Source organism: Salmo salar, chromosome 09 (assembly GCF_965601325.2).
Source record: "Salmo salar chromosome 09, fSalSal1, whole genome shotgun sequence".
Lineage (NCBI taxonomy): Eukaryota > Metazoa > Chordata > Actinopteri > Salmoniformes > Salmonidae > Salmo > Salmo salar.
In genome coordinates, this window is record NC_138299.1 from 112,822,949 (window position 1) to 112,848,510 (window position 25,562).

Below are 25,562 nucleotides of genomic sequence, written 5' to 3' on the forward strand. Positions count from 1 at the left end.
TAGCTAGCCCGTGATGCCTGGGCTATGTACTTAGAATATTGCAAAATGTGCTTTCACCAAAAAGCTATTTTAAAATCGGACATATCGAGTGCATAGAGGAGTTCTGTATCTATAATTCTTAAAATAATTGTTATGCTTTTTGTGAACGTTTATCGTGAGTAATTTAGTAAATTCTTAGTGTATTCGCCGGAAGTTTGCGGGGGGTATGCTAGTTCTGAACGTCACATGCTAATGTAAACAGCTGGTTTTTGATATAAATATGAACTTGATTGAACAAAACATGCATGTATTGTATAACATAATGTCCTAGGGTTGTCATCTGATGAAGATCATCAAAGGTTAGTGCTGCATTTAGCTGTCTTCTGGGTTTTTGTGACATTATATGCTAGCTTGAAAAATGGGTGTCTGATTATTTCTGGCTTGGTACTCTGCTGACATAATCTAATGTTTTGCTTTCGTTGTAAAGCCTTTTTGAAATCGGACAGTGTGGTTAGATAAAGGAGAGTCTTATCTTTAAAATGCTGTGAAATAGTCATATGTTTGAAAAATGGAAGTTTTTGTATTTTTGAGGAATTTGTAATTCGCGCCACGCCTATCATTGGATATTGGAGCAGGTGTTCCGCTAGCGGAACGTCTAGATGTAAGAGGTTAAGTCCCAGGGTCCCTAGGTTGTTAATGAGTTTTGAGGGCACTATGGTGTTGAACGCTGAGCTGTAGTCAATGAATAGCATTCTCACATAGGTGTTCCTTTTGTCCAGGTGGGAAAGGGCAGTGTGGAGTGCAATAGAGATTGCATCATCTGTGGATCTGTTGGAGCGGTATGCAAATTGGAGTGGGTCTATGGTTTCTGGGACAATGGTGTTGATGTGAGCCATGACCAGCCTTTCAAAGCACTTCATGGCTACAGAAGTGAGTGCTACGGGTCGGTAGTCATTTAGGCAGGTTACATTAGTGTTCTTGGGCACAGGGACTATGGTGGTCTGCTTGAAACATGTTGGCATTACAGACTCAATCAGGGAGAGGTTGGAAATGTCAGTGAAGACACTTGCCAGTTGGTCAGCGCATGCTCGCAGTACACATCCTGGTAAGGCCGCATGGCCACAATATTGTGACAAAGGTTGAGAGAGAGAGAGACACTGGGACCATGAGAGAGAGAAGGGAGAGAAGGAGGGAGAGAGAGGGAGAGAGAGGGAGAGGAATAGGGAGAAATGGAGAGGAAGAGAGAGTGAGGGAGGAAAAGGGAGAGAGAGAGAGAGAGAGAGATGGAGAGGAAAAGGGAGAGAGAAAGAGATAGAGAGGGAGGAAGAGGAAGGGAGAGGAAGAGGGAGAGATCAGAAAAGAGAGTGGAGAAAGAGAGAGAGGAAGAGGAACTGAGAGAGAAAGGGAGGGAAAGGAAGAGAGCAAGGAAGAGGGAGGGGGAGAGAGGGAGGGATAGGAAGAGAGAGAGATGGAGAGAGAAAGAGATAGAGAGGAAGGAAGAGGAAGGGAGAGGGAGAGATCAGAAAAGAGAGTGGAGAAAGAGAGAGAGGAAGACGAACTGAGAGAGAAAGGGAGGGAGAGGAAGAGGGAGGAAGAGAGAAAGGAAGAGGGAGGGGGAGAGAGGGAGGGATAGGAAAAGAGAGAGAGGAAGGAATAGGGAGAGAGAGCGATGGAGAGGAAGATGGAGAGGAAGAGGGAGAGAGGAGGGAGGGAGGAAAAGGGACAGAGAGAGAGGGAGGGATAGGAAGAGAGAGAGAGAGGGGAAGGAATAGGGAGAGAGAAAGAGAGAAAGAGAGAGAGGAAGAGGGAGAGAGTGAAAGGGAGGGAGAGGAAGAGTGAGAGAGAGTGGGAGGGAGGGAGAGAGGAAGAGTGTGAAAATATGGGACAAAGTCCTTCACAACATCACTACTTTACTGCCTAATTTACCTATAATAAAATGTGTGTCTGTGTTAAGGGAGGGGTTATGTGTTGTCTGAGTCAGCTCTAAGGCTGCTATTTGGTCTGACAATCTGTTCAGTACAGTGGTCCTGTGTTAGAAGAGACCATGTGTGTCTCTCTGTGTGTGTTATGGGTTTTAACCTCTATGGGCTAGGTGGGACGTCCCACCTACTCAACAGCCAGTGGAATCCCGTGGCGCGATTTTCAAATACCTTAGAAATGCTATTACTTCAATTTCTCAAACATATGACTATTTTACACCATTTTAAAGACAAGACTCTCGTTAATCTAACCACACTGTCCGATTTCAAAAAGGCGGTAAAGTCCCATTGTCCTCAGATCGACCAGTATCCAAATGCGCTACTGTTTTTCAGCCATGGCCTGCAAAGTCACCATTCATCGTTCTGGCGCCTTCTGAGAGCCTATGGGAGCGTTAGAAAATGTCACGTTATGCCAGAGATCCCCTGTTTTGGTTAGAGATGATCAAGAAGGCCAAGAAATAGTCAGAGAGAGCGCTTCCTGTTTGGAATCTTCTCAGGTTTTGACCTGCCAAATGAGTTCTGTTATACTCACAGACACCATTCAAACAGTTTTAGAAACTTTAGGGTGTTTTCTATCCAAATCAAACAATTATATGCATATTCTAGTTACTGGGCAGGAGTAGTAACCAGATTAAATCGGGTACGTTTTTTATCCGGCCGTGCAAATACTGCCCCCTATCCCCAACAGGTTAAGAGATACGGTTAAAACAAACAAGTGTCCACCACTCGGATTGAACACACAACCTTCCCCTAACCCTTGAATAACTATTACGGTGGGTCACACGACCTTCCCATAACTCTTCAATAACTAGTACGGTGGGTCACACAACCTTGCTATAACTCTTGAATAACTATTACGGTAGGTCACACAACCTTTCCCTTACACTTGAATAACTATTACGGTGGGTCACATGACCTTTCCCTTACACTTGGATAACTAGTACGGTAGGTCACACGACCTTTCCCTAACCCTTAAATAAATATTACGGTAGGTCACACGACCTTCCCCTAACCCTTGATCACAGGAGTCATGAAAGAGTCAGTCTGCTAGAGAGAGTTGAGTGTTGTGGAGTCAGGAAACCCTTCCCAGATTAATAACCAGGTTTAGAGAGTTAGAAGGCTTTGAAGCTTAGAGTCTGGAGGCTATTGATCTGAAAACTGTGGACTGATGGTCACAGCACGCCAGGTGGAGAGAGAATAACTAACTCCTCTCTGCACCATGCATGCCTCTACCCAGTACTGTTACAGCAGCATGATCATGTCAAGGCAGGCTGCAGCTCCAGGAGTTGAGAAAATGTGTGAGAAAAGGCAGGCTGCAGCTCCAACTGTTCAGAGAAAATGTGTGAGAAAGGAGATGAATAGGTTATTGTACCATAACCCTTCTGTTACAATCAATAAATCAATCAAATGTATTTATAAAGCCCTTTTTACATCAGCCGATGTCACAAAGTGCTGTACAGAAACCCAGCCTAAAACCCCAAACAGCAAGCAACGCAGATGTAGAAGCACAGTGGCTAGGAAAAACTCACTAGAATGGCCAGAACCTAGGAAGAAACCTAGAGAGGAACCAGGCTCTGAGGGGTGGCCAGTCCTCTTCTGGCTGTGCCGGGTGGAGATTATAACAGAACATGGCCAAGATGTTCAAACGTTCATAGATGACCAGCAGGGTCAAATAATAATAATCGTCACAGTGGTTTTAGAGGGTGCAACAGGTCAGCACCTCAGGAGTAAATGTCATTCAGTGTTAGAAACAGTTGGTGCGGTAAAGAAATAGAGTTGAAAACAGCAGGTCTGGGACAGGTAGCACGTCCGGTGAACAGGTCAGGGTTCCATAGCCGCAGGCAGAATAGTTGAAACTGGGGCAGCAGCACGACCAGGTGGACTGGGGACAGCAAGGAGTCATCAGGCCAGGTAGTCCTGAGGCATGGTCCGAGGGCTCAGGTCCTCTGAGAGAAGAGAGAGAGAAAGAGAGTGAGAAAGCGAGAAAGTGAGAGAATTAGGAGGGGTCAGGCGACACTGTGGCCCCTTCCGACTATCCCTCCGGACAGGGCCAACTAGGCAGGATATAACCCCACCCACTTTGCCAAAGCAAAGTCCCCACACCACTAGAGGGATATCTTCAACCACCAATGTAGTACCCTGAGTCAAGGCCGAGTATAGCCCACGAAGATCTCCCCCACGTCACGAACCCAAGGGGGCGCCTACCCGGACTGGAAGATTATGTCAGAGACTCAACCCACTCAAGTGACGCACCCCTCCTAGGGACGGCATGGAAGAGCACCAGTAAGCCAGTGACTCAACCCCCGTAATAGGCTTAGAGGCAGAGAATCCCAGTGGAGAGAGGGGAACCTGCCAGGCAGAGACAGCAAGGGTGGTTCGTCGCTCCAGTGCCTTTCCGTTCACCTTCACACCCCTGGGCCAGACTACACTCAATCATAGGACCTACTGAAGAAATGAGTCTTCAATAAAGACTTAAAGGTTGAGACCAAGTCTGCGCCTCTCATATGGATAGGCAGACCATTCCATAAAAATGGAGCTCTATAGGAGAAAGCCCTGGCTCCAGCTGTTTGCTTAGAAATGCTAGGGACAATAAGGGGGCCTGCATCTTGTGACCGTAGTGTACATGTAGGTATGTTCTAATCCAAGATGGCATAGCAGTCAGACGTCCTTTGTCCTTGTCTTGTCGTGTCCCGTGTATATATATATTTACATATTTTCTTCGCATATCTTTTTAGATATTTTTTTTCTAAAAACTCAACTTCAAAACACTCTCCTGCAACCCGCCTCACCAATTTAAAAAAGAATAAGTATTATTTACCTCAAATCTGAAATCCACAACAGAGCTAGCCAGAAGTTAGCCAGTTCACTAGCTAACGTTAGAATTCAGCTAACCACGGTTGGCGGTCATCAGCTATCCCTTAGCTCGAAAAGCTATCGCCAGTTTTGTACAACGCGACTCAGACCAGAGCATACCGGACCTATTTTCTCTCCATATCCCCGAATTTCTACCGCAAGCTCTGGACATTTACACCTGGATCGGTCCCGGAGCTAACATCAGTTATTCCGGAGCTAGCCAGCTGAAGAGTTCCATCAGCCACTCCTGGGCTACAATCACCTATCCGGACCCATTTTACTGCCGATGCGGAGCCCCATCAGGCCTTCATGACTGGACTTCCGATGTTATCTGCCCAAGGGAGTTATCCAACTGGCCCCTCCGTCGCGACGTAACCTGAACGCCCATCTGCGGCCTGCTAATCGTTAGCTGTCTTATCGGCTGCTATCTGAATAGGTCTATCTGACAGTTTTCTTGGGCCACTATAACTATTTTTGCCAATTGGATTGGTCCCCTCTACCACACGGAACCCCACTAATCTACAGACGGAAACGCACGAGGTGGCTAAAAACAGACCTCCCTCCATCTTCTGCCAGCTTGCTACCCATGGCCCGGCTAGCTGTCTGAATCGTCGTGACCGCAACCGACCTCACTACTCACTGGACCCTTTTGATCACTTGGCTAAGCATGCCTCTCCTTAATGTCAATATGCCTTGTCCATTGCTGTTCTGGTTAGTGTTTATTGGCTTATTTCACTGTAGAGCCTCTAGCCCTGCTCATTATACCTTATCCAACCTCTCAGTTCCTCCACCCACACATGCGATGACATCACCTGGTTTCAATGATGTTTCTAGAGACAATATCTCTCTCATCATCACTCAATGCCTAGGTTTACCTCCACTGTATTCACATCCTACCATACCTTTGTCTGCACATTATACCTTGAAGCTATTTTATCGCCCCCAGAAACCTGCTCCTTTTACTCTCTGTTCCAGACGTCCAAGACGACCAATTCTCATAGCTTTTACCCGTACCCTTATCCTACTCCTCCTCTGTTCCTCTGGCGATGTAGAGGTGAATCCAGGCCCTGGAGTGCCTAGCTCCACTCCTATTCCCCAGGCGCTCTCTTTTGATGACTTCTGTAACCGTAATAGCCTTGGTTTCATGCATGTTAACATTAGAAGCCTCCTCCCTAAGTTTGTTTTATTCACTGCTTTAGCACACTCTGCCAACCCGGATGTCCTAGCCGTGTCTGAATCCTGGCTTAGGAAGACCACCAAAAACTCTGAAATCTCCATCCCTAACTACAACATTTTCAGACAAGATAGAACGGCCAAAGGGGGCGGTGTTGCAATCTACTGCAGAGATAGCCTGCAGAGTTCTGTCCTACTATCCAGGTCTGTACCCAAACAATTTGAACTTCTACTTTTAAAAATCCACCTCTCTAAAAACAAGTCAGCGAGCAGGCCTTTCTAATCGACCTGGCCCGGGTATCCTGGAAGGATATTGACCTCATCCCTTCAGTAGAGGATGCCTGGTTATTTTTTTAAATGCCTTCCTCACCAACTTAAATAAGCATGCCCATTCAAGAAATTTAGAACCAGAAACAGATATAGCCCTTGGTTCTCTCCAGACCTGACTGCCCTTAACCAACATAAAAACATCCTGTGGCGTTCTGCATTAACATCCAACAGCCCCCGTGATATGCAACTTTTCAGGGAAGTTAGAAACCAATATACACAGGCAGTTAGAAAAGCCAAGGCTAGCTTTTTCAAGCAGAAATTTGCTTCCTGCAACACAAACTCAAAAAAGTTCTGGGACACTGTAAAGTCCTTGGAGAATAAGAGCACCTCCTCCCAGCTGGCCACTGCACTGAGGATAGGAAACACTGTCACCACCGATAAATCCACTATAATTGAGAATTTCAATAAGCATTTTTCTACGCCTGGCCATGCTTTCCACCTGGCTACCCCTACTCCAATCAACAGCACTGCACTCCTCACAGCAACTCGCCCAAGCCTCCCCCATTTCTCCTTCACCCAAATCCAGATAGCTGATGTTCTGAAAGAGCTGCAAAATCTGGACCCCTGCAAATCAGCCGGGCTAGACAATCTGGACCCTCTCTTTCTAAAATGATCTGCCGAAATTGTTGCAACCCCTATTACTAGCCTGTTCAATCTCTCTTTCGTGTTGTCTGAGATTCCCTAAGATTGGAAAACAGCTGCGGTCATCCCCCTCCTCAAAGGGGGGACACTCTTGACCCAAACTGCTACAGACCTATATCTATCCTACCCTGCCTTTCTAAGGTCTTCAAAAGCCAAGTCAACAAACAGATTACCGACCATTTCGAATCCCACCGCACCTTCTCCGCTATGCAATCTGGTTTCAGAGCTGGTCATGGGTGCACCTCAGCCACGCTCAAGGTCCTAAACGATATCTTAACCACCATCAATAAGAAACAATACTGTGTTGCCGTATTCATTGACCTGGCCAAGACTTTCAACTCTGTCAATCACCACATCCTCATTGGCAGACTCAATAGCCTTGGTTTCTCAAATGATTGTTCACCAACTACTTCTCTGATAGAGTTCAGTGTGTCAAATCGGAGGGCATGTTGTCCGGGCCTCTGGAAGTCTCTATGGGGGTGCCACAGGGTTCAATTCTTGGGCCGACTCTTTTCTCTGTATACATCAATGATATCGCTCTTGCTGCTGGTGAGTCTCTGATCCACCACTACGCTGACGACACCATTCTGTATACTTCTGGCCCTTCTTTGGACACTGTGTTAACTACCCTCCAGAAGAGCTTCAATGCCATACAACTCTCCTTCCGTGGCCTCCAACTGCTCTTAAATACAAGTAAAACTAAATGCATGCTCTTCAACCGATCGCTGCCTGCACCTGCCCGCCCGTCCAGCATCACTACTCTGGACGGTTCTGACTTAGAATATGTGGACAACTACAAATACCTAGGTGTCTGTTTAGACTGTAAACTCTCCTTCCAGACTCACATCAAACATCTCAATCCAAAGTTAAATCTAGAATTGGCTTCCTATTTCGCAACAAAGCATCTTTCACTCATGCTGCCAAACATACCCTCGTAAAACTGACATCAATGATGTCGCTCTTGCTGCTGGTGAGTCCTCGACTTCGGCGATGTCATTTACAAAATAGCCTCCAATACCCTACTCAATAAATTGGATGCAGTCTATCACAGTGCCATCCGTTTTGTCACCAAAGCCCCATATACTACCCACCACTGCGACCTGTATGCTCTCGTTGGCTGGCCCTCGCTTCATACTCGTCGCCAAACCCACTGGCTCCAGGTCATCTACAAGACCCTTCAAGGTAAAGTTCCCCCTTATCTCAGCTCGCTGGTCACCATAGCAGCACCCACCTGTAGCATGCGCTCCAGCAGGTATATCTCTCTGGTCACCCCAAAGCCAATTCCTCCTTTGGCCGCCTCTCCTTCCAGTTCTCTGCTGCCAATGACTGGAACGAACTACAAAAATCTCTAAAACTGGAAACACTTATCTCCCTCACCAACTTTAAGCACCAGCTGTCAGAGCAGCTCACAGATTACTGCACCTGTACATTGCCCATCTATAATTTAGTCCAAACAACTACCTCTTCCCCTACTGTATTTATTTATTTTGCTCCTTTGCACCCATCATTTCTATTTCTACTTTGCACTTTCTTCCACTGCCAATCTACCATTCCAGTGTTTTACTTGCTACATTGTGTTTACTTCGCCACCATGGCCTTTTTTGCCTTTACCTCCCTTATCTCACCTCATTTGCTCACTTTGTATATAGACTTATTTTTCTACTATATTATGGACTGTATGTTTGTTTTACTCCATGTGTAACTCTGTGTTGTTGTATGTGTCAAACTGCTTGCTTTATCTTGGCCAGGTCGCAATTGTAAATGAGAACTTGTTCTCAACTTGCCTACCTGGTTAAATAAAGGTGAAATAAAAAAATAAAAAATGTACGGCAGGACCAAATTGGAAAGATAGGTAGGAGCAAGCTCATGTAATGCTTTGTAGGTTAGCAGTAAACCTTGAAATCAGCCCTAGCCTTAACAGGAAGCCACTGTAGAGAGCACTGGAGTAATATGATACAATTTTTTGGTTCTAGTCAAGATTCTAGCAGCCGTGTTTAGCACTAACTGAAGTCTATTTAGTGCTTTATCCGGGTAGCCGGAAAGTAGAGCATTGCAGTAGTCTAATTTAGAAGTAACAAAAGCATGGATACATTTTTCTGCATCATTTTTGGACAGAAAGCTTCAGATTTTTGCAATGTTACGTAGATGGAAAAAAGCTGTCATTGAAACAGTCTTGATATGTTCATCAAAAGAGAGATCAGGGTCCAGAGTAACGCCGAGGTCCTTCACAGTTTTATTTGAGACGACTGTACAACCATCAAGATTAATTGTCAGATCCAACTTTGTTTCTTGGGGCCGAGAACTAGCATCTCTGTTTTGTCCGAGTTTAAAAGTAAAACGTTTGCCGCCATCCACTTCCTTATGTTTGAAACACAGGCTTCCAGGGAGGTCATTTTTGGGGCTTCACCATGTTTCATCGAAATGTACAGCTGTGTGTCGTCCGCATAGCAGTGAAAGTTAACATTATGTTTCCGAATGACATCACCAAGAGGTAAAATATATAGTGAAAACAACAGTGCTCCTAAAATGGAGCCTTGAGGAACACTGAAATGTACAGTTGATTTGTCAGAGGACAAACCATCCACAGAGACAAACTGATATCTCTCCGAGAGATAAGATCTAAACCAGTCCAACCAGTCCAGTTTTTTATATTTTCTGGGTCAATGTTTGGCTTTTTCAAGAGAGGCTTTGTCTGGTAACAGAACATACCCCAGACCTTACCCTTCTGTTACAGTCTGGTTACAGAACATACCTCAGACCTTACCCTTCTGTTATGTTTCAGTCTGGTAACAGGACATACCTCAGACCTTACCCTTCTGTTTCAGTCTGGTTACAGAACATACCTCAAACCTTACCCTTCTGTTATGTTACAGTCTGGTTACAGAACATAACTCAGACCTTACCCTTCTGTTTCAGTCTGGTTACAGGACATACATTACCCTTCTGTTACAGTCTGGTTACAGGACATACATTACCCTTCTGTTACAATCTGGTTAGAGTCTATTAAAAAGCACACCCAGAGAAAATGATTTAGTGTAAAGTTGCTGACTAACTGTAATCTATAAAATAAATTTAAAAACATTGTCGCACGCTGTGTATTAATAAATATATTATGTTACAGTCTGGTTACAGCGAGAATGTTCCAGTTGTAGTTGTGTAATTAGTGTAGTGGAGCAGATGGAGGCTGGAGATCTCATCTAACTTAATTTTGTTTGTCATCTGTACAATAGAGCTCTGTTAACATGGAGAGGAGAGAGGGAAGAGGAGAGGAGAAGGAGTGGAGGAAAGAAAGGGAAAGGAGGAAGTGTGTTTGGTGTTACTGCTGTAGTTTTCCCAGCATGCTCTATGGTCTCTCTCTCTCTCTCTCTCTCTCTCTCTCTCTCTCTCTCTTTCTCTTTCTCTTTCTTCCCCGCCTTTGGCCCAACAATTCGAACAATCATGTAATGATTCAAACAGCAGAACTGTTCATTTGGAACTCACTCAGCTGAACCAATACTGGATGGAGGAACAGTAGCTGTTATTCTCCTGTTGTGTGGTATGCGTGTGTATGTGGTATGCGTGTGGTTTGCATGTGTGTGTGTTTTGCATGTGTGTGTGTGTGGTTTGCGTGTGGGTGTCTATGTATGTGTGTGTGTGTGTGCATGCCAGCTGTACCAGGCCATATATGGTGTGTGTCTGACCGACAAACTGGTTCCTCTAAAGCCCTTAACTTCCTGACTCCTTATAGGACCATCCTTTCTCCCTAGCCCCACCTATACCGCCCAGGGCTGCTCTGATAGGAACACAGCCTCAGGACCAGCCACTAACCACACCCCCAAACACACACGTGTTTCTCAGTTTGGGATGTTGAAGTGTGGCTTGAAGTCAGTTCCAGTCTAACACATGGATTACAGCATTATCACTAACCCGAACCCAGTCAATACAGCACACAGTACACTACACAGCTCTGAGTGTCTTCACTAACCCAGTCAATACAGTAGACTACACAGCTCTGGGTACCCTCAATAACCCTAACCCAGTCAATACAGTACACTACACAGCGCTGAGTGTCTTCACTAACCCTAACCCAGTCAATACAGCACACAGTACACTACACAGCTCTGAGTGTCTTCACTAACCCTAACCCAGTCAATACAGCACTAACACAGTCAATACAGTACTAACACAGTCAATACAGTACTAACCTTAACCCAGTAAATACAGTACTAACCCAGTCAATACAGCACTAACCCAGTCAATACAGTACTAACCCAGTCAATACAGTACTTACCCAGTCAAGACAGTACTAACACTAACCCAGTCAATACAGTACTAAGCCAGTCAAAACAGTACTAACACATTCAATACAGTACTAACCCAGTCAAAACAGTACTAACACATTCAATACAGTACTAACCCAGTCAATACAGTACTAACCCAGTCAAGACAGTACTAACACTAACCCAGTCAATACAGTACTAACCCAGTCAAAACAGTACTAACACATTCAATACAGTACTAACCCAGTCAAAACAGTACTAACACATTCAATACAGTACTAACTCAGTACTAACCCAGTCAATACAGTACAATACAGTACTAACTCAGTCAATACAGCACTATCCCAGTCAATACAGTACTAACCCAGTCAATACAGCACTATCCCAGTCAATACAGTACTAACCCAGTCAATACAGTACTAACACTAACCCAGTCAATACAGCACCAACCCAGTAAATACAGTACTAACACTAACCCAGTCAATACAGTACTAACCCAGTCAATAAAGTACTAACACTAACCCAGTCAATAAAGTACTAACCCAGTCAATTCAGCACTAACCCAGTCAATACAGTACTAACCCAGTCAATACATCACTAACCCAGTCAATACAGCACTAACCCAGTCAATACATCACTAACCCAGTCAATACAGCACTAACCCAGTCAATACAGCACTAACCCAGTCAATAAAGTACTAACACTAACCCAGTCAGTTCAGCACTAACCCAGTCAATACAGTACTAACCCAGTCAAAACAGTACTAACCCAGTCAATACATCACTAACCCAGTCAATAAAGTACTAACACTAACCCAGTCAGTTCAGTACTAACCCAGTCAATACAGTACTAACCCAGTCAAAACAGTACTAACCCAGTCAATACATCACTAACCCAGTCAATACAGCACTAACCCAGTCAATACAGCACTAACCCAGTCAATACAGCACTAACCCAGTCAATACAGCATGAACTCAGTAAATACAGCACTAACCCAGTCAATACAGCACTAACACAGTCAATACAGTACTAACACAGTCAATACAGTACTAACCTTAACCCAGTAAATACAGTACTAACCCAGTCAATACAGCACTAACCCAGTCAATACAGTACTAACCCAGTCAATACAGTACTTACCCAGTCAAGACAGTACTAACACTAACCCAGTCAATACAGTACTAACCCAGTCAAAACAGTACTAACACATTCAATACAGTACTAACCCAGTCAAAACAGTACTAACACATTCAATACAGTACTAACCCAGTCAATACAGTACTAACCCAGTCAAAACAGTACTAACCCAGTCAATACATCACTAACCCAGTCAATAAAGTACTAACACTAACCCAGTCAGTTCAGTACTAACCCAGTCAATACAGTACTAACCCAGTCAAAACAGTACTAACCCAGTCAATACATCACTAACCCAGTCAATACAGCACTAACCCAGTCAATACAGCACTAACCCAGTCAATACAGCACTAACCCAGTCAATACAGCATGAACTCAGTAAATACAGCACTAACCCAGTCAATACAGCACTAACACAGTCAATACAGTACTAACACAGTCAATACAGTACTAACCTTAACCCAGTAAATACAGTACTAACCCAGTCAATACAGCACTAACCCAGTCAATACAGTACTAACCCAGTCAATACAGTACTTACCCAGTCAAGACAGTACTAACACTAACCCAGTCAATACAGTACTAACCCAGTCAAAACAGTACTAACACATTCAATACAGTACTAACCCAGTCAAAACAGTACTAACACATTCAATACAGTACTAACCCAGTCAATACAGTACTAACCCAGTCATTACAGTACTAACCCAGTCAAAACAGTACTAACACATTCAATACAGTACTAACCCAGTCAAAACAGTACTAACACATTCAATACAGTACTAACCCAGTCAATACAGTACTAACCCAGTCAATACAGTACAATACAGTACTAACTCAGTCAATACAGCACTATCCCAGTCAATACAGTACTAACCCAGTCAATACAGCACTATCCCAGTCAATACAGTACTAACCCAGTCAATACAGTACTAACACTAACCCAGTCAATACAGCACTAACCCAGTAAATACAGTACTAACACTAACCCAGTCAATACAGTACTAACCCAGTCAATAAAGTACTAACACTAACCCAGTCAATAAAGTACTAACCCAGTCAATACAGCACTAACCCAGTCAATACAGTACTAACCCAGTCAATACATCACTAACCCAGTCAATACAGCACTAACCCAGTCAATACAGCACTAACCCAGTCAATAAAGTACTAACACTAACCCAGTCAGTTCAGCACTAACCCAGGCAATACTGTACTAACCCAGTCAAAACAGTACTAACCCAGTCAATACAGTACTAACCCAGTCAATACAGTACTGACCCAGTCAATACAGTACTAACATTAACCCAGTCAATACAGTACTAACACAGTCAATACAGTACTAACCCTTTCCTACGTCAGCCTTTCTCAATAGCAAGGCTATGCTCACTGAGTCTGTACATAGTCAAAGCTCTCCTTATTTTTAGGTCAGTCACAGTGGTCAGGTATTCTGCCACTCTTTACTCTCTGTTTAGCCAAATAGCATTCTAGTTCGCTCAGTTTTTTTGTTAATTCTTTCTAATGTGTCGAGTAATTATTATTTTGTTTTCTCATGATTTGGTTGGGTCTAATTGTGTTTCTGTCCTGGGGCTCTGTGGTGTCTGTTTGTGTTTGTGAACAGAGTCCCAGGACCAGCTTGCTTAGGGACTCTTCTCCAGGTTCATCTCTCTGTAGCTGATGGCTTTGTTATGGAAGGTTTGGGAATCGCTTTCTTTTAGGTGGTTGTAGAATTTAACGTCTCTTTTCTGGATTTTGATAATTGGCGTGTATCGGCCTAATTCTGCTCTGCATGCATTATTGGTGCGTGCCTGACGCAAGGGTGTCCCGTCTGGTTGGCGAGCAGACCTCAGACCTCACCACCATAAAGGTCAATGGGTTCTATAACTGATTCAAGTATTTTTTGCCTGATCCTAGTTGGTATGTTGAATTTTATGTTCCTTTTTATATCGTAGAAGGCCCTTCTTGCCTTGTCTCTCAGATCGTTCACAGCTTTGTGGAATTCACCTGTGGTGCTGATGTTTAGGCCGAGGTATGTATAGTTTTTTTGTGTGCTCTAGGGCAATGGCGTCAAGATGGAATTTGTATTTGTTGTCTTGGCAACTGGATCTTTTTTGGAAACCATTATTTTTGTCTTACTGAGATTTACTGTCAGGGCCCAGGAGAAAATGGCCCTTGAATATTTTGTTACACCTGCTGGAGAGCATATCTTTGTCTACACCCATTCAGCATCGTTCACACCCTAAGAAGGTTTAACCCCACCCATCTCTTTAAGGATTCACACGTGATGCCATGTGGTAAACATACAATATGTCAAATCAAATCTACGTTTATTTGTCACATGCACAGGATACAGAAGGTGTAAACAGTACAATGAAATGGTTACTTGCATAGTAGTAATATCAAAAATAGTGTCCAGATAAAAATATTTGATAAATATTTGATAATTATCAGATTACGCTTACCCCACACACTGGTCTAAATTGAAGGAAACGCTATAACCACCAGCCACATCTAGCTAAGTGGATGAGTCACTATTGTCTAGACATGTACACATGTTCATGAAATACAATAGATGTCTGTAATCACCCCCAGACACACCTGGCTAACTTGATGGGTCATGTAATCACCCCCAGACAGGTTAACTTGATGGGTCATGTAATCACCCCCAGACACCCCTGGCTAACTTGATGGGTCATGTAATCACCCCCAGACACACCTGGCTAACTTGATGGATCATGTAATCACCCCCAGACACACCTGGCTAACTTGATGGGTCATGTAATCACCCCCAGACACATCTGGCTAACTTGATGGGTCATGTAATCACCCCCAGACACACCTGGCTAACTTGATGGATCATGTAATCACCCCCAGACACACCTGGTTAACTTGATGGGTCATGTAATCATCTGGCCAAAGTGAAGTTTTTTGTTTAGACATCTAGCTAGCTAAACAATGAACGAGCATAATCCCAACTCATACTACTACCAATACAAACATTGTTTTAGTTGTAGTATGAATCTGCAGGTAGCTAAAGCTAACAAACTAGATTCAATTTTAGCTAGCTAGCTAACATTAGGCTATACAGTGAGGGAAAAAAGTATTTGATCCCCTGCTGATTTTGTACGTTTGCCCACTGACAAAGAAATGATCAGTCTATAATTTTAATGCTAGGTTTATTTGAATAGTGAGAGACAGAATAACAACAAAAAAATCCAGAAAAACACATGTCAAAAATGTTGTAGACCTACACAAGGCTGGAATGGGCTACAAGACCATCGCCAAGCAGCTTGGTGAGAAGGTGACAACAGTTGGTGCGATTATTCGCAAATGGAAGAAACACAAAAGAACTGTCAATCTCCCTCAGCCTGGGGCTCCATGCAAGATCTCACCTCGTGGAGTTGCAATGATCATGAGAATGGTGAGGAATCAGCCCAGAACTACACAGGAGGATCTTGTTAATGATCTCAAGGCAGCTGGGACCATAGTCACCAAGAAAACAATTGGTAACACACTGCGCCGTGAAGGACTGAAATCCTGCAGCGCCCGCAAGGTCCCCCTGCTCAAGAAAGCACATACATATGCCAGTCTGAAGTTTGCCAATGAACATCTGAATGATTCAGAGGACAACTGAGTGAAAGTGTTGTGGTCAGATGAGACCAAAATGGAGCTCTTTGGCATCAACTCAACTTGCCGTGTTTGGAGGAGGAGGAATGCTGCCTATGACCCCAAGAACACCATCCCCACCGTCAAACATGGAGGTGGAAACATTATGCTTTGGGGGTGTTTTTCTGCTAAGGGGACAGGACAACTTCACCGCATCAAAGGGACAATGGACGGGGCCATGTACCGTCAAATCTTGGGTGAGAACCTCCATCCCTCAGCCAGGGCATTGAAAATGGGTCGTGGATGGGTATTCCAGCATGACAATGACCCAAAACACACAGCCAAGGCAACAAAGGAGTGGCTCAAGAAGAAGCACATTAAGGTCCTGGAGTGGCCTAGCCATCTGTGGAGGGAGCTGAAGGTTCGAGTTGCCAAACGTCAGCCTCGAAACCTTAATGACTTGGAGAAGATCTGCAAAGAGGAGTGGGACAAAATCCCTCCTGAGATGTGTGCAAACCTGGTGGCCAACTACAAGAAATGTCTGACCTCTGTGATTGCCAACAAGGGTTTTGCAACCACGTACTAAGTCATGTTTTGCAGAGGGGTCAAATACTTATTTCCCTCATTAAAATGCAAATCATTTTATAACATTTTTGACATGCGTTTTTCTCGATTTCTTTTGTTGTTATTCTGTCTCTCACTGTTCAAATAAACCTAGCATTAAAACTATAGACTGATAATTTCTTTGTCAGTGGGCAAACGTACAAAATCAGCAGGGGATCAAATACTTTTTCCCTCACTGTAACTAGCAATGCAAATGGATTTCTAATTAGAATAATATTACTACACAGATCAATATTACTACACAGACGTTATCTAGCGAACCAGCTAGCGAACATTCGCTAGCTAACTAACAGTACGCTTTAACTTGAAATAAAAACACATTTCTGACAAAATTAGAAATGTATATCTGAAAATTTAGCTCGACCCTTACCCATATACATGTACATATACATATCTCTCCTAACCCTAACCCTAACCCATATACATGTACATATCTCTCCTAACCCTAACCCATTTACATGTACATATACATATCTCTCCTAACCCTAACCCATATACATGTACATATACATATCTCTCCTAACCCTAACCCATATACATGTACATATACATATCTCTCCTAACCCTAACCCATATACATGGATGAACGCTTCACTACGGACTGGAACCATTTAATTCCGTTCTGTTTGTAGTTACATCTTGTTTGGCCAGCGTTGTGGCATGTCACTCCAGTTCACACTGACTGTGGAAGTAGACCATCAGTTTTTCCAACTGATCTGTTGATAGCACCTGATAAATTCAGGGTATCAATGTTGTTGAGAAAAGTAGAGAAACTTTTGCAATTGTCAATGGCCAATTTTGGTGCGGAAGAAAGAACTATCAACACATACATATTTGGATAACAAAAACAAGTCACATATACTGTATATGCTGAAGAGGGTTGGGCTCAAGCTGTATCCCTGTCTCACCCCATGACCCTGTGGAAATAAATGTGTGTTTTTTGCCAATTTTAACTGCACACTTGTTGTTTGTGTACATGGATTTTATAACTTCATATATTTTTTTCCCCAACACTGCTTTCCATCAATTTGTATAGCAGACCCTCATGCCAAATTGAGTCAAAAGCTTTTTGAAATCAACAAAACATGAGAACACTTTTCCTTTGTTTTGGTTTGTTTGTCAATTAGGGTGTGCAGGGGGTGGCAGGTGGTTAGAGCGTTGGCAGAGAGAGATAAAACCCTTATAAACCCTATTGCGGCAGGTAGCCTAGTGGTTAGAGCGTTGGGAGAGAGAGATAAAACCCTTATAAACCCTATAGCGGCAGGTAGCCTAGTGGTTAGAGCGTTGGGAGAGAGAGATAAAACCCTTATAAACCCTATAGCGGCAGGTAGCCTAGTGGTTAGAGCGTTGGGTCCGGTTGCTAGATTGATTCCCCGAGCTGACAAGGACAAAATCTGTCGTTCTGCCCCTGAACAAGGCAGTTAACCTCTTGGCGTTCCCCTAGGATAAAGCGATTTTTGAAAAAAATGAGTGCCCATTTTAAACGGCCTCCTACTCAAACTCAGAAGCTAGGATATGCATATAATTAATACTTGTGGATAGAAAACACCCTAAAGTTTCTAAAACTGTTTGAATGGTGTCTGTGAGTATAACAGAACTCATATGGCAGTCAAAACCCCGAGACAGATGGAAACAGGAAGTGGAATTCTGAATTGCGAACTCAACTTCATCACGTTGCCTATTAATCACACCGTGAGCTATGGTTCATTGAGCACTTCCTATTGCTTCCACTAGATATCCCCAGTCTTCACAAATTGGTTTGAGCCTTCTACTGTTAAAACTGAATGAATGAGACACTGTGGAACGTAGTCACACGGAGAGGGCCATCACCATTATGACGCCGGCGCCCCTGGTTACCCTCCCCTTTCGAAACATTTTGAAACACAATGCAATCGTCCCCCTCGAATCTTATTGGCTCTCTTGTTGAAAAACGCCCTGAAGATTTATGTTATACAACGTTTGACATGTTTGAACGAACCTAAATGAGAAAAAAATGCATTTTCTCGAAATGGCTGTCCCGTGGCCGACGGAAGTTTTGGAGCAGCCTTCAGACGCGCTAACAAGAACAAGTTCTTGGAACATAAAGGAGTCATTTTTTCGAACGAAAATAAATTTGTTGTGGACCTGGGATTCCTGGAAGTGCTTTCTGATGAAGACAACCAAAGGTAAGTGATTATTGACAATAGTATACAAGACTAGATGTGATATGCGATTGTTCCAAGATGGCTAGCCTATTGCTATTGCTAGCCTATTGTTCTGAGTATCGCATCCCCTTTTATCGCAAAGTGTGATTACCCAGTAAAGTTATTTTTAAATCTGGCATTACAGGTGCTTTCAAGAGATATTCATCTATAAATCTTAGAATGACAATATTACATTTTAAAAATGTTTTCGAATAGTAATTTAGTAAATTGTAGCTCTGTTTCATCGGATGCATTTGAGGGAAAATAGTTAGTCAACGTTACGCACCGATGTAAAATGCTGTTTTATATATATAAATATGAACTTTATCGAACAAAAGAATGCATGTATTGTGTAACATGATGTCCTAGGTGTGTCATCTGATGAAGATTGTCAAAGGTTAGTGCTGCATTTAGCTGTTTTTTGGTTATTTGTGATGCATGTGGTTGGTCGGAAAATGGCTATGTGGCTACTTTTACGATATACTCCTCTAACATAATCTAATGTTTTGCTTTTGCTGTAAAGCCTTTTTGAAATCTGACAACGTCGTTTGATTCAGGAGAGGTGTATCTATAAAACGATATAATTAGAAAAAATAATTGAAAAAAAATAATTTATTAAATTTTGTTATGCTCTAATGGCGATATGATTTTTCGCTGGATGTCCGTCCGAGGCCGCACAGGGGTTAACCCACTGATCCTAGGCCGTCATTGTAAATAAGAATTTGTTCTTAACTGACTTGCCTAGTTAAATAAAATGAATACGTGGTCTGTCGTACGGTAATTTGGTATAAAGCCAATTTGACATTTGCTCAGTACATTGTTTTCACTGAGGAAATGTACGAGTCTGCTGTTAATGATAATGCAGAGGATTTTCCCAAGGTTGCTGTTGACACATATGCCATGGTACAGTAGTTATTGGGGTCAAATTTCCCTCCACTTTTGTGGATTGGGGTTGGTTCCAAATATTGGGGAAGATGCCCAAGCTGAGGATGATGTTAAAGAGTTTAAGTATAGCCAATTTGAATTTGTGGTCTGTATATTTTATTATTTCGTTTAGGATGGCATCAATACCACAGGCCTTTTTGGGTTGGAGGGTTTGTATTTTGTCCTGTAGTTCATTCAATGTAATTGGAGAATGCAGTGGGTTCTGGTAGTCTTTAATAGTTGATTCTAAGATTTGTATTTGATCATGTATATGTTTTTTTCTGTTCTCAGTACAGCTGACTCTACACAGTTCTCAGTACAGCTGACTCTACACAGTTCTCAGTACAGCGGACTCTACACAGTTCTCAGTACAGCGGACTCTACACAGTTCTCAGTACAGCTGACTCTAGACAGTTCTCAGTATAGCTGACTCTAGACAATTCTCAGTACAGCTGACTCTACACAGTTCTCAGGATAGCTGACTCTAGACAGCTCTCAGTACAGCTGACTCTAGACAGTTCTCAGTATAGCTGACTCTAGACAGTTCTCAGTATAGCTGACTCTAGACAGTTCTCAGTATAGCTGACTCTACACTGTTCTCAGTACAGCTGACTTCAGTTCCTCACAGAAGAGATAACAAAAAGAAAGACAATATGAATATGAAATTAACACATCCCTCCCCTTCTTACAGATAAAGAAACAGCAGCAGGATGTGATGGGCTTCCTGTCAGCCAATAAGATTGAGTTTGAGGAGTGTGACATCGCTGCCAATGAGGACAACAGGAAGTGGATGAGAGAGAATGTTCCGGAGGAGGCTCGACCTGCTGCAGGGAACCCTCTACCTCCACAGATCTTCAACCAGGACAGATACTGCGGGGTGGGTGCACGATAAGGAGCGATAGTGAATTATAATGGATTGGTATCATGTATTAACTTATTCAGCAGGTGAACGAGCATCATTCTGTTTCTATGTTAGTCTGTAACAGCCCTACTAGAATAGCTTTCATTAGGTTGACCCAGTTTTTCTGTCCAGGTTTAGAGAGTTTAATGTGGGTTCAGCTCAGTCAGTCAGGCATCATGTTGTAGTAGAGGGTTGATGAGGTTATGGTATAAAGGACTAATAGAGGTTATAGTAGAGGGTTGATGAGGTTATGGTATAAAGGACTAATAGAGGTTATAGTAGAGGGTTGATGAAGTTATGGTTTAAAGGACTAATAGAGGTTATAGTAGAGGGTTGATGAGGTTATGGTATAAAGGACTAATAGAGGTTATAATAGAGGGTTGATGAGGTTATGGTATAAAGGACTAATAAAGGTTATAGTAGAGGGTTGATGAAGTTATGGTTTAAAGGACTAATAGAGGTTATAGTAGAGGGTTGATGAGGTGATGGTTTAAAGGACTAATAGAGGTTATAGTAGAGGGTTGATGATGTTATGGTATAAAGGACTAATAGAGGTTATAGTAGAGGGTTGAATAACACAAAGAGGAGATGACATGTAGCTCCAGTAAAGTTTGTGCTCTGTAGTAAAGGGTGTGTGTGTGTGTGTGTGTGTGTGTGTGTGTGTGTGTGTGTGTGTGTGTGTGTGTGTGTGTGTGTGTGTGTGTGTGTGTGTGTGTGTGTGTGTGTGTGTGTGTGTGTGTGTGTGTGTGTGTGTGTGTGTGTGTGTGTGTGTTGTAAAGTGACTGTCTTTGCTGTTGGGTGTGAAGCCAGCTTGTCCTGTGAGATAATAAAAAAAAGCTGGACTTGCTAATATTGAATAGCTCCTGTTAACCTTCTCTCTGTCCTTCAGAACTACACGGCTGTAGGGTTTATAAGGGGTTTATCTCTCTCCTTCAGAACTACACGGCTGTAGGGTTTATAAGGGGTTTATCTCTCTCTCCTTCAGAACTACACGGCTGTAGGGTTTATAAGGGGTTTATCTCTCTCTCCTTCAGAACTACACGGCTGTAGGGTTTATAAGGGGTTTATCTCTCTCTCCTTCAGAACTACACGGCTGTAGGGTTTATAAGGGGTTTATCTCTCTCTCCTTCAGAACTACACGGCTGTAGGGTTTATAAGGGGTTTATCTCTCTCTCCTTCAGAACTACGAGGCGTTCTTTGATGCCAGAGAAGACAATGTTGTCTACGCTTTCCTGGGTCTCACCGCTCCTCCTGGATCTAAGGTACCCTAACCCCTACACCTTAATACATAGTCCCTAACCCCTACACCCTAATCCCTAACTCTTCATGGATCTCACTGCTCCCCCTGGATCTAAACTCTAACCCCTAGTCCCTAACCCCTACACCCTAGTCCCTAACCCCTACATTAACTGTCCTTTCCTGGCTCTCACTGCTCCCCCTGGATCTAAACTCTAACCCCTAGTCCCTAACCCCTAACCCCTAGTCCTTAACCCCTACACCCTAGTCCCTAACCCCTACACCCTAACCCCTACACCCTAGTCCCTAACCCCTACACCCTAGTCCCTACACCCTAACCCCTACACCCTAGTCCCTAACCCCTACACCCTAGTCCCTAACCCCTACACCCTAGTCCCTAACCCCTCGTCCCTAACCCCTAGTCCCTAACCCCTAGTCCCTACACCCTAGTCCCTAACCCCTAGTCCCTAACCCCTACACCCTAGTCCATAACCCCTATACCCTAGTCCCGAACCCCTAACCCCTAGTCCCTACACCCTAGTCCCTAACCCCTAGTCCTTACACCCTAGTCCCTAACCCCTACACCCTAGTCCCTAACCCCTAGTCCCTAACCCCTACACCCTAGTCCCTAACCCCTACATTAACTATCCTTTCCTGGGGCCAGGGACGGCGGAACTATTTTTTGACAGGAGTTGTGGGACTTCCTATGATCATTTAACAGTACAAATGTATGAACTTTTAATGTAGCATGAACACAACTATGCATGATGTTTTCATCTGGTTGTCAGACAAATCACTTTAAAAAAAAGCAGACTACCTGCACACGTTCCATCCACTCTATAATGATTCCAGCATCTAGAACAGATCAATGGAAATAGACAGAAAAAGTCTAATGAGAGAGAGATGGTTATTGTCTTTAGGCACACTTGTAGCCTGAATTGATTGAGTTGTCCACTGCTGGCCGCGTGTGTCAAGGTCCCGGCCAGTCATCCCTGCCTACTCAGTCTACTTTTACCTCTGCATATATTTTTCAACATTTTGTAGGCTATTTGTTAGCCAACTTGTCTATAATTAGAAAGGCCTACATGCAGCTTCAATTCTGTCATTACTTGTTAAATAAAGCGGTGCTCACCAGAATAAACCGATAGAATGAATTCATCAATAATCAGCCATCTAGTTGAAATCTGTAAGGTTTTCTATTCCATTTCTGCAGGCAGAGCCAGGACGTGTAGTGCTCTCAGAGCAAGGACGTGTAGGGCTCTCAGAGCCAGGACGTGTAGGGCTCTCAGAGCCAGGACGTGTAGGGCTCTCAGTACCAGGACGTGTAGGGTTCTCAGTACCAGGACCTGTAGGGTTCTAGGGCTCTCAGTAACAGGACCTGTAGGGCTCTCAGTACCTGAAGGTGTAGGGTTCTCAGTACCAGGACCTGTAGGGTTCTAGGGCTCTCAGTAACAGGACCTGTAGGGCCCTCAATGCCATTGGTTGACTCCCGGAACATATTCCATTTTGTGCTAGCAAAACAGTCCTGTAACGTAGCATCCATCTCAGCTGACCACTTCTGTATTGAGCGAGTCACTGGTACTTCCTGCTTTAGTTTTTGCTTGTAAGCAGGAACCAGGAGGATATATGATCCGATTTTGGAGGGCGAGGGAGAGCTTGGTACGTGTCTATGTGTGTGGAGTAAAGGTGGTCTAGTTTTTTTTTCCTCTGGTTGGACGTGACATGCTGGTAGAAATGAGGTAAAACGGATTTAAGTTTGCCTGCACTAAAGTCCCTGTCACTAGGAGCGCCACTTCTGGATGAGCGTTTTCCTGTTTGCTTATGGCCTTATACAGCTCGTTGAGTGTGGTCTTAGTGCCAGCTTCGGTTTGTGATGGTAAATAGACGGCTACAAAAAATATAGATAAAACTCTCTTGATAGTGTGGTCTACAGCTTATCATGAGGTACTCTACCTCAGGCTAGCAATACCTCGAGACTGCCTTAATATTAGACATCGCGCAGCTGTTCTGTCCTGCCGATGCACAGAAAACCCAGCCAACTGTATATTATCCATGTCATCGTTCAGCCACGACTTGCTGAAACAAAATATATTATTGTTTTTAATGTCCCATTGGTAGGATAGTCTCGAACGAAGCTCATCCAGTTTATTCTTCAGTGACTGCACATTGGCTAATAGAATGGATGGTAGAGGCAGATAACCCACTCGCCGCCCAATTCTCACCAGGCACCTTGACCTCCGCCCCCTGTAGTTCCTTATGTTCTTCATGTGACTGATGGGGATTTGGGCCTTGTCTGGGAGCAGCATTATATCCTTCCTGTCAGACTCATTAAAGAAAAAATCTTTGTCCAGTTTGAGGTAAGTAATCGCTGTTCTGATATCCAGAAGCTTTTTTCGGTCATACGAGACGGTAGCATCAACATTATGTACAAAATAAGATACAAACTGCGAAAAAACACAGAAAATAGCGCAATTGGTTAGGAGCCCGTAAAACGGCAGCCATCCCCTGCGGCGCCATTCTGTATCATTTTACTGCAAGACATACTATTATATTAGGCTACATGAGCATTCTAGACCTACAGTCAGTTACTATAGTAGGCTAAAACCTCAGAGGATTGGCAGTCCCACCCACATCCTCTGTCTGGGGCTGAGCACCCCACCAGGCTCTAAGGTAACACACTCTAACATCAACTTTAGTCCAAGGTACACTTAACAAAGAGCTGCAGTTAGTTTCAGAATGGGTGGCAAGGAATAAGTTAGAACTAAATATTTCAAAAACTAAAAGCATTGTATTTGGGACAAATCATTTACTAAACCCTAAACCTCAACTAAATCTTGTAATGAATAATGTGGAAATTGAGCAAGTTGAGGTGACTAAACTGCTTTGAGTAACCCTGGATTGCAAACTGTCATGGTCAAAGCATATTGATACAATAGTAGCTAAGATGGGGAGAAGTCTGTCCATAATAAAGCGATGCTCTGCCTTCTTAACAGCACTATCAACAAGGCATGTCCTACAGGCCCTAGTTTTGTCGTACCTGGACTACTGCTCAGTCGAGTGGTCAGGTGCCACAATGAGGTGCCACAATTGGCTCAGAACAGGGCAGCACGGCTGGCCCTTGGATGTACACAGAGAGCTAATATTAATAATATGCATGTCAATCTCTCCTGGCTCAAAGTGGAGGAGAGATTGACTTCATCACTACTTGTATTTGTGAGAGTTATTGACATGTTGAATGCACCGAGCTGTCTGTCTAAACTACTGGCACACAGCTCAGACACCCATGCATACCCCACAAGACATGCCGTCAGAGGTCTCTTCACAGTCCCCAAGTCCAGAACAGACTATGGGAGGCTCACAGTACTACATAGAGCCATGACTACATGGAACTCTATTCCACATCAGGTAACTGATGCAAGCAGTAGAATCAGATTAAAAAACAGATAAAAATACACCTTATGGAAGCGGGGACTGTGAAGCAACACAAACATACGCACAGACACATGCATACACACACACACAATAACATACGCACTATAGACACACGTACACATGGATTTTGTGTTGTAGATAAGTGGTAGTAGAGAGTGGCCTGAGGGCACACAGTGTGTTGTGAATTCTGTTCTGAATGTATTGTAATGTTTTTAAAAATGTGTAACTGTCTTAATGTTGCTGGACCCCAGGAAGAGTAGCTGTTGCCTTGGCAGGAACTAATGGGGATCCATAATAAAGCCCA

At 43.5% G+C, this 25,562-nt stretch overlaps 1 protein-coding gene across 1 annotated transcript in view; it reads left to right on the forward strand.

Annotated features, from left to right (window-relative positions):
* sh3bgrl (SH3 domain binding glutamate-rich protein like) overlaps nt 1-25,562 on the forward strand; it is a 49,523-nt gene that overhangs the window by 22,235 nt on the left and 1,726 nt on the right. The window contains exons 2-3 of the mRNA XM_045724290.2: nt 20,381-20,566; nt 21,772-21,852. Of these exons, the coding sequence (XP_045580246.1) occupies nt 20,381-20,566; nt 21,772-21,852 (267 nt within the window). The remainder of the gene's footprint in view (nt 1-20,380; nt 20,567-21,771; nt 21,853-25,562) is intronic.